General features: G+C 42.8%; 1 protein-coding gene across 1 annotated transcript; it reads right to left on the bottom strand.

Annotated features, from left to right (window-relative positions):
• Positions 1 to 1,444: 1,444 nt before the first annotated feature.
• On the bottom strand, positions 1,445 to 3,642 carry LOC138366979 (formin-2-like). Its single transcript, XM_069328386.1, has 3 exons — positions 3,553 to 3,642; positions 2,826 to 3,354; positions 1,445 to 1,686 (listed from the first exon to the last, which is right to left on the bottom strand). The coding sequence occupies exons 1-3, from the start codon at positions 3,640 to 3,642 to the stop codon at positions 1,445 to 1,447; spliced, it is 861 nt and encodes a 286-aa protein (XP_069184487.1).
• Between the last annotated feature and the right edge of the window lie 6,861 nt (positions 3,643 to 10,503).

Below are 10,503 nucleotides of genomic sequence, written 5' to 3'. Positions count from 1 at the left end.
TGCTGATCCGGAACCTGCCAGCGAACCTGCTGGACGTGTGGTTGACGGCCTCCACGGCGGTGCCCCCAGTGGACCTGTGTTTTTGGCTGACCTGTGGCCAGGGTAGGCTCAACTTCTCAGAGGATTCGTTGTGAGGCCACGAAGAAGCACCGAGGACTCAGCACCGAGAGTTTTGCTCCAGAGTCTTCAGCAGAAGACAATTGTGTATTTTCCCCTTGTACAGTGTTAATACCCCTCCCCCTGTGCACTTTTATATATTATTTATTTGGTGATGGGAACAATTATAATCTTAAGTTCTTAACTTTCTTTCCCTTCCCCCTTTAAGTTCCTTGCATCACGGATCACATCCCTTGAAAGCCACTACTGGTTTGGGGTCGAATATAACTTCCTCTAACAACATCAGAGTAAGAACCCCGTTGCGTCCCGAGAGGGCCGTAACATTGCTACACTTCGCTGCTGCCACAAACGGAGACCTCGGAGGACTTGCCAGTTCAACTCCCACAACAAGACTGACTTTAGCCAACCATGGCCTCAAACATTTCACCACGCCTCTCGAGGAAGGGATAATCCAATTAACCTTATCCCTAGAGCGGTAACCTTGATCCTACAAGCCTGACGAAGGATAATTCCTCTTTCCAGGAATTATTAATTTGGGTAAACAGCTTCGGTCTTAATCCATTGACCTTTCTTAGATATGTGATCCATAGTCTGTCTACTTAACATGTACTTCCAATCATCATTCGTTAAGTGTTGTTATAATGATCCTCTAGCTAATAATTCCTACTAACTTGTGGATTACAACATTATGTCCAACATCAGGAGCGGTCGGTATTCAATTATGTCCAGCAACAGGAGCGGTCGGCGGAGCAATATGTCCAATATTAGAAGTGGTCAGCGGACTTTTATGTCCAGCATCGTAAGTGGTAAGCGGAGCATTATGTTCAGCATGAGGAGCGGTCTGCAAACATTATGTCGAGCATCAGGTGCGGTCAGCGGGTCATTATATCAGCCATCAAGAGCGGTCGGCGGAGCATTATGTCCAGCATTATAAGCGGTTGGCGGAGCATTATGTCCAGCATCAAGAGCGGTCAGCAAGTCCAACATCAGGAGCGGTCGACGGATCATTAAGTCCACCATCAGGAGCGGTCGGCGGAGCACTATGTTCAGCATCAGGAGCAGTCGTCATAGAATTAAGTCCAGCATCAGGAGCGGTCGGTGGAGCATTATGTCCAACATCAGGAGCGGTCGGTGGAGCATTATGTCCACAATCAGATGCGGTCGGTGGAGCGTTATTTTCAGCATCAGGAAAGGTCGGCAAAGCATTATGTGCAGCATTAGGAGCGGTCAGCATAGCTCCGCAGTCGGTGGAGCATTATTTCCAGCATCAAGAATGTTCTGCGGAGCATTAAGTCTAGCATCAGGGGTGGTCGGTGGAGCATTATTTTCATTCATGAAGAGCAGTCGGCAGAGCATTATGTCCAGCATCAAGAAAGGTCAGTGGACAATTATATCCAGAATCAGGAGCAATCGGCACAGTATTAGGTTCGGCATCAGGAGCGGTCCGTGGAGCATTATGTCCAGCATTATGTCGTAGCTTAGTCGTCAATGGAGCATTATGTCCAGCGTCAGTAGCGGTTGGCGGAGCATAATGCTCAGCATCAGGAGAGGTCGGTGGAGCATTATGTCCTGCATTAGAAGTGGTCAGCGGTGCATTATGTCCAGCATCAGGAGTGGTTAGTGGAGCATTACGTCCAGCTTCATAAGTAGTCAGCGGAGCACTATGTCCAGCATCAGGATCGCTCGGCGGAGCATTATGTCCAGTATCAGGAGTGCTTATCAGAGTATTTTGTCCAGCATTAGTAGAGGTCGGCGAGAATAATGTCCAGCATTAGGAGCGGTCGGTGGAGCATTATGTCCAGAATCAATAGCAATCGATGGACCATTAGTCCAGCATCATCAGCGGGCGGCGGACCATTATGTTCAGCATCATTAGCGCTTAGCAGACCATTATGTCCAGCATCAAGAGCGATGGCGGACCATTATGTCCAGCATCAGGAGCGGTCTGCAAGCATTATGTCCAGCGTCAGTAGCGGTTGGCGGAGCATTATGTCTAGCATTAGAAGTGGTCAGCAGAGAATTATGTCCAGCATCAGTAGCGGTTGGCGGAGCATTATGTTCAGTATCAGGAGCGGTCGGCGGAGCATTATGTCCAGCATTAGATGTGGTCAGCGGAGCATTATGTCCAGCATCAGGAATGGTTAGTGGAGCATTATGTCCAGCATCATAAGTGGTCAGCGGAGCATTATGTCCAGCATCAGGATCGGTCAGCGGAGCATTATGTCCAGTATCAGGAGTGCTTATCGGAGTACTTTTTCCAGCATTAGTATCGGTCGGCAAAAATAATGTTCAGCACTAGGAGCGGTCGGCGGAGCATTATGTCCAGAATCAGGAGCGTTCAGTGGAGCATTATGTCCAGCATCATGAGCGGACGGCAGACCATTATGTCCAGCATCAAGAGCGGTTGGCGAAGCATTATGTCCAGCATCAGGAGCAGTCGACGGAGCATTATATCCAGTATCAGGAGTGGTCGGCGGAGCATTATGTCCAACATTAGGAGTGGTTGGTGGAGCATTATGTCCAGCATCAGGAGTAGTCGGCGAGTAATATGTCCAGCATCAGGAGCGGTCAGCAAAGCATTTTATCCAGCATCAGGAGCGGTCGGCGCAGCATTATGTCCAGCATCAAGAGCGGTCAGTGGAGCGTTATATCCAGCATCAGGAGCGTTCGGCGAAGCATAATGTCCAGCATCAGGAGCGTGCACGGACCATTATGTCCAGCATCAAGAACGGTCTGCGGCGCATTAAGTCCTTCATTAGGAGAGGTCAGTGGAGCATTATGTTCAACATCAAGAAAGGTCGGCGGAGCATTATGTCCAGCATCAGGAGCGGTCGGTGGAGCATTATGTCCAGCATCAGGAGCGGTCGGCGAAGCATTATGTCCAGCGTCAATAACGGTCCGCGGAGCATTAAGTCCAGCATCAGGAGCGATCGGTGAAGCGTTATGTTCAGCATCAAGAAAGGTCGGCGGAGCATTAAGTCCAGCATCAGGAGCAGTCGGTGGAGCATTATGTCCAGCATCAAGAGCATTCAGCAGAGCATTATGTCTAGAATCAGGAGCAGTCCGCGGCGCATTAAATCCATCATCAGGAGAGGTCGGTGGAGCATTATGTTCAACATCAAGAAAGGTCGGCGGAGCATTATATCCAGCATCAGGAGCGGTCGGCGGAGCATTGAGTCCGGTATCAGGAGCGGTCGGCGGATATGCTTGACATATGTGACCAGAGACATGACTCACCTTAACAGTGACCAGAGACCTGACTCACCTTAACAGTGACCAGACACATGGGTCACCTTAACAGTGACCAGAGACATGACTCACCTTAACACAGTGACCAGAGACATGACTCACCTTAACAGTGACCAGAGACATGACTCACTCCAATAGTGACCAGAGACATGAGTCACCTTAACAGTGACCAGAGACATGACTCACCTTAACAGGGAGGAAGTTTGGTGTTGGAGTAAGTATGATGGACAGGTCGTTGGTGTGTCTGTGGAAGACATGGAAGAGGAAGGCAATCATGGAGGCTCATCAGTTCTATAAAGGTAATGAACCAAGTAATGGTTCTCTAAGTGTTTAAGTTTGGTGGGTCAAGAAGGACACTATAGTTTCCCATATAGGTTATATCATCTCTTTATATTAAAATGAGAAGACATCAAATTTTCTTAATTTTTTTTATAAGTTTTGAGAGCACAGTGTAAGAGACCCGTTATGCGGATGTGTCGTTGTCCACATGTTCTCGGCCTTTATGCTGAGTGTGAGAGTAATGTGGAGAGTGGGAGGCAGCCGAGTGTGCTTCATCCCTCACAGTATGGTGAGTAACAGAGGTGTGAGTACCCCGGGTGTCGGGGTGGATGCCTGGGAATGGTGTACATCATCCCTCACAGTATGGTGAGTAACAGAGGAGTCAGTACCCCGGGTGGTCGGGGTGGATGCCTGGGAATGGTGTACATAATCCCTCACAGTATGGTGAGTAACAGAGGTGTGAGTACCCCGGGTGGTCGGGGTGGATGCCTGGGAATGGTGTACATAATCCCTCACAGTATGGTGAGTAACAGAGGAGTCAGTACCCCGGGTGGTCGGGGTGGATGCCTGGGAATGGTGTACATCATCCCTCAGTATGGTGAGTAAGAGAGGTGTGAGTACCCCGGGTGGTCGGGGTGGATGCTTGGGAATGGTGTACATCATCCCTAACAGTATGGTGAGTAACAGAGGTGTGAGTACCCCGGGTGGTGGGGTGGATGCCTGGGAATGGTGTACATAATCTCTCACAGTATGGTGAGTAACAGAGGAGTCAGTACCCCGGGTGGTCGGGGTGGATGCCTGGGAATGGTGTACATCATCCCTCACAGTATGGTGAGTAACAGAGGTGTGAGTACCCCGGGTGGTCGGGGTGGATGCCTAGGAATGGTGTACATCATCCCTCAGTATGGTGAGTAAGTGAGGTGTGAGTACCCCGGGTGTCGGGGTGGATGCCTGGGAATGGTGTACATCATCCCTCACAGTATGGTGAGTAACAGAGGTGTGAGTACCCCGGGTGTCGGGGTGGATGCCTGGGAATGGTGTACATCGTCCCTCACAGTATGGTGAGTAACAGAGGTGTGAGTACCCCGGGTGTCGGGGTGGATGCCTGGGAATGGTGTACATCATCCCTCACAGTATGGTGAGTAACAGAGGTGTGAGTACCCCGGGTGGTCGGGGTGGATGCCTTGGAAGGAGTGGTGTGAGTACTGTCAGGTCCGTCAGACCTCAAGGTAATGGTCAGCCTTGGTTGATCACCTAAAGATTATAACAAGAGGGATGTAAAGCCGTTTACAAGAGCGAGTAGAATTAATGTAATGAATCTGGAGCGGTGGAAGTCAAGATGCTGGACTAATTCCTCGAGCATAAGTAAGGGAAGGTGGAAGGCCAACATGCCAAGGGTTTCTGTTCACTCTTTTTTTTTAATATTTTCATTCCTTAAGCTTTAAATAAAAATCGCCTGTTTCAGTTTGAATAAATATAAGATTTTAAAAAAGCTTGGTGACCATCTCCACAAATAATGCAGTGAAGTGGATGGGCCTACATGCCGATATGAAGCGTCGAGCAACAAGTGAGACAAAGTGTATCTGTACTCCGATAAACATCGTCTCTGTCGGAAAATCCGACACCATTTAATAATATCATACAGACAGACAATATTGCTGTGTTGTGTAAACAAGTTACCCATAGAAAATGTAACCTGTAGTGGAATTCCCGTCTATAGAAAACGGGATATCATTACCACATACTATTATAAATTCACCACCTATTATGGTGGGAATTATTCTTCAATACATTAGTCTTTGGACTTTACCATCATAAAAACATCTCATATAAATTAACTTAATTATCAGAATTAAAATAGAGTAAATGTGACCCTTCAATCACTTACTGTCATCTGGACAATGTAGGCCAGTAGCGTCAGTTGTGAGGGAGTGGTCAGCCATTATTGTTGTCACCTCCGAGACGCATGGAGCAAATTCGGCTCCTATCATATCTGGACAATGTCGGCCAGTAGCGTCAGTAGTATGGAGTGTTAGCCATTGTTATTGTACTTAGACCACAGAGGCTCACGGGAGCAAATACGGCTCCTGTTAATTTTACTTGGATGAAGTGTAATGGAAACCAAAGGTGTACCATCATCAACACGCTGTCAACAAATACAAGTTAAGTGTTCTGCCGAAACCCATTTATCTATCATTTGTGGCCATTAATGTCATTAGATAGGGTGGTCCAGTTAGATCACGAGATCGCCTCATACTAAAGGTAATTAAGCCTAGGTCTTTATGGTTCCTTGTACAGTGTTTTCTCTGATATAGCTGTCATATATTAGGATTCTGGCTTTATAGCTAGCGCCCTTTTGACAGGTCAAGACGAGGAAGCATGCTTTGTGTGCCAGTTACTGGGTGATGGAAGCTACCTCAAAGAGGATAATTTGGTGTCTACATCCTAGTTATACCTGGTGGACTAAGGCCTGCTGTACAAATAAGATAAGGAACCTCTTCAATGTATGTAGTCTAATACTGTAGTTTGATTGGCTGCATATATATAAATTCAATATAAACCCCCCCCCCCCAATGTGTAGAGGATCGATTTGTGAGATTATGAGATTATTGCAGAAATACAGTCCACTTATCATCATACCAATTGCTGTCGAAGTATATAAATTAACGTAAATATAAATTCATATCAATTAAATAAATATAAATCTCACAGGTCGGTTCCCACAGTCTCCATGATTGAGGGGTTTCATAAATTGCACTCGACGAGGAAGTAACCTAGAGAGGTATGTGCCCAATTATGCCCAATGATTGATTAACACATAAGGGCATCAACCTCCATTATGTATTTATATGTATAGTCTCCTATTTACTTAGATGGTTTGATAAATGCATTGTGATCAGCTTCTGTTGTATAATTACAGATCGATACCCAAGAGACTTGGTGGGGTCATTCTTCGTGTTGTATACGGTGGCTGTCGCATTTTTCATCAGACGGTACTTACAGCAGCAGGTAAGTAGTTATAAACTGACACTTGTAGCTTTCTTTATTATAGTGTTTTACATTATTGCATTGGTTTTATTTCTATCAAACAGAGGTATTCGGCGTCCCTGGATAAAGTACAGGGGCCACATCTTCATTACACACAGTTGATTGACAGTTGAGAGGCGGGACCAAAGAGCCAAAGCTCAACCCCCGCAAGCACAATTAGGTGAGAACACAATCTTCATCTTTGTAACATCTTCACGGCAATAACACACTCTTAGGATTCGCTAATGAAAACAAAATATTTAGATCATGTCATATGAGGGTTACAAAAGCTTCATAAGCAGCCTTTGCAAGGTACATAGAGTTAAATGACTTCCCCCTATTCAGCTGATCAAGTATTGTTAGTTATTTGTATTTAAAGAAAGTAGGTGATGCATTTTTAACTTAATAGGGAATGATGAACATTTAGAGATAACTATTAATTGTAGTTTATTATTGAATAAAACAAACATTGGCTAAATGACTACCACTGCCACCCATGCCATTACCTCCACACCATATGCGCAACAACAGTCACTACCACCGTCATCTTCTTTGGTGATTTCAACTTACGGGATCTAAAATGGAAAAATATAGCAAATACTGTCATTCCAGAGAGAATCTTTGAGAGTAGTCTAAATGAAGAGTGTGATGACCCTCGGCGACATCGATGATCCTTATTCCGAGTTAAAACAGTTGATATCCCATTAATAAATATTTCCATTTTCTAGTCTGTTCTGGGAGATGATTAAGTACCGGTGACTAGTGACAGACGAGAGATGAAGTAGAAGCAGAGAGATGAAGTGAGGTCGACAGTTCACATGTGTACTGCTTCATACGACCAAGGTGAAGGTCGACCTTGGTCGACCGACACTCTGCGGGAGTGTAATATGCTGCTTCATGAAATGTTTTCCACCCTAGTCTGCCAGTTTTGTTCTGCATGTCTCATCACCCATATTATGGGTCCTCATTTATCCAACCTATTTTCAAGTATTCAAAATCCCCTAATTATAGAACTATTTTCTTGCAACAGTTCCCACTGTAGCTGTTTTTTTTAATTCACATTTATGTAATTCTCACTGCACTTAGGGGACATAAGTTTGAAAGTTCAAAGCTCCTTAATTTCTGTCGAACTGTATTGACTAGTTTCATATGAAGCCGGCTCCAACTGGTCAAAGTTTCAGCATCGCAACCTAAATAGATATCGAGAAAAAATTAAAACATATTTTTCGACGAATTCTCACTGTTTTGAAATCTTTCTCTTCAAACACAAGTGTCAAAAGAAATCGTTCCTATGACACTCAGCACTCACAGTAGCATATAATATAGTAATTGCCAAAACTTTTTTATCCAAGATATGTTTAGTTTTACCAATGAAAAGATTTGTCCCCCTACATAAAATTATTCAACAAAATTATGTATATAAATATTTATAAAATCTATAAATGGACTTACAGACTTAAAATCTATACATTTTTATAGCTCAAAAATCTAAATATAAGATGTAAGTTTCATGTAAATTGATGAATAAGTAGAACCAGCTTGTAGTTGTAAATTACTTACTTGAACAAAATGAAGTCAAAAGTTTTGCCACCTGTGGCTGAAGTGGATGTCCTCCAATTTCTGTCAAAAGTGGCACCATTTTAGATAGGCTAACATTCAGTAAGGAGTATACGTTCCATGCAAATCCCCCGATTAAAAAAGGAAAACCAATTCGAAGAAAACTATTTCTTTAACTAAATATATATATATATATATATATATATATATATATATATATATATATATATATATATATATATATATATATATATATATATATATATATATATAGACATATGTCGTACCTAGTAGCCAGAACGCACTTCTCAGCCTACTATTCAAGGCCCGATTTGCCTACTAAGCCAAGTTTTCATGAATTAATGTTTTTTCGACTACCTAACCTACCTAACCTAACCTAACCTAACTTTTTCTGCTACCTAACCGAACCTAACCTATAAAGATAGGTTAGGTTAGGTTAGGTAGGGTTGGTTAGGTTCGGTCATATATCTACGTTAATTTTAACTTCAATAAACAAAAATTTACCTCATACATAATGAAATGGGTAGCTTTATCATTTCATAAGAAAAAAATTAGAGAAAATATATTAATTCATAAAAAATTGGCTTATTAGGCAAATCGGGCCTTGCATAGTAGGCCAAGAAGTGCGTTCTGGCTACTAGGTACGACATATGTATATATATATATATATATATATATATATATATATATATATATATATATATATATATATATATATATATATATATATATATATATATATATATATAGTGGATGATAGTCATTATTAAAATATTTTATTATATGATATTGTGATAGCTGAATGTCATAGATGTGATTTCAGTTAACACTTGATTGATGTTAATTTTTTAACTTTTTGAAAATAGATTTTCATTTGTTTCTCTCTTTCTATTTAGTCTGCGATGCTGAAACGTGGATCAATTGCAGCTCTTTTCATATACAACTATTCAAAATAGTTTGATTGAAATTGAACAACTTTGAAATATATTAGAATTTCAAGATTATGGAGCAGTTTCACAATTCCAGTTTCCAAACTTGCATATTATGCAAGGTGATGGAGAAGATCGCGAGAAAAAGGCTCGTAGGACGTCTCAAGGGAAACAGTTTTGTAACACCCCACCAGTATGGGTTCAGGGATGGTAAATCGTTCCTCACAGGCTTAATGGAAATCTATCATCAGGGGAAGAATGAGAAGGGTGGACAGACTGCAGTTTCTTGGACTGTCAGGAAACCTTTGACACCGTACCCCATAAAAGACTGTTACAAAAATTTAAGAAACAGGCAGAAGTAAAAAGTAAGGTGCTCCAGTGGATAAGGGAGTGTCTAAGCAACAGGAAACAGCGAGTAACTGTGAGGGGGAAGACATCAGAGGGGCGAGATGTCATCAGCAGTCACTCAGAACTCTGTACTTGGACCTATTCTGTTTCTGATATATGTAAACGATCTACCAGAGGGTATATATGCATTCTACTCACTCAATGTTTGTTGTTCATGCAGAAATTATGAAAAGAATGAAGATAAACAGAGACTACAGGATGACCTGGACAAACTGGAGAAATGGTCAAGAAAATGTCTACTAAAGTTCAACTCAGGAAAGTGTAAAGTAATAAAATTAGGCGAAGGGAGCAGGAGGATGAACACAAGTTACCAACTGGGAAGTGATATCCTGCAAGTGTCAAATAAAGAGAAAGATTTGGGGTATGATATCACCCCAAACCTGTCCCCAGAACCCCACATCAAATGGATATCATCAGAGGCACATGCTAGATTGGCCAACATAAGAACTGCCATTAGAAACTTATGTAAGGAATCGTTCAGGACCCTGTATAACACTAATGTCAGACCAATCCTGGAGTATACAGCTCCAGCCTGGAGTCCATACTATCGGGAAGGGGTCGGGGGTTTTACAATGAAACTTGGTTATTTGAACCAACCTGATATCAACGAAGTACGACCACCTCTGACGACTGCCCTGACTCAAGTGAGGTCATATTGTCCTGCTAGCATCACGTCATGTCACTAAAGTATCGACATCTCATTTCATGTCACTTATTTTAATACGCATCCTCTGCTCATATTCTTAAATTATTCACTGACGTTTATTATTTATTTTCTTTCTCTGACCTCTTAATCTCAGGTCCGGAAAGTAGAATAACTCTCACAAGGGTAGACTCGCTCAACCCAGGCTACAGGGGTCATAACACTCCACTCACTTTATTTTTTGAGAGTTATTCTCAGTGGTTAGGCTCATGA

The sequence above is a fragment of the Procambarus clarkii genome, chromosome 21 (assembly GCF_040958095.1).
Source record: "Procambarus clarkii isolate CNS0578487 chromosome 21, FALCON_Pclarkii_2.0, whole genome shotgun sequence".
NCBI lineage: Eukaryota > Metazoa > Arthropoda > Malacostraca > Decapoda > Cambaridae > Procambarus > Procambarus clarkii.
This window is presented reverse-complemented; position numbering and strand designations above follow the sequence as displayed.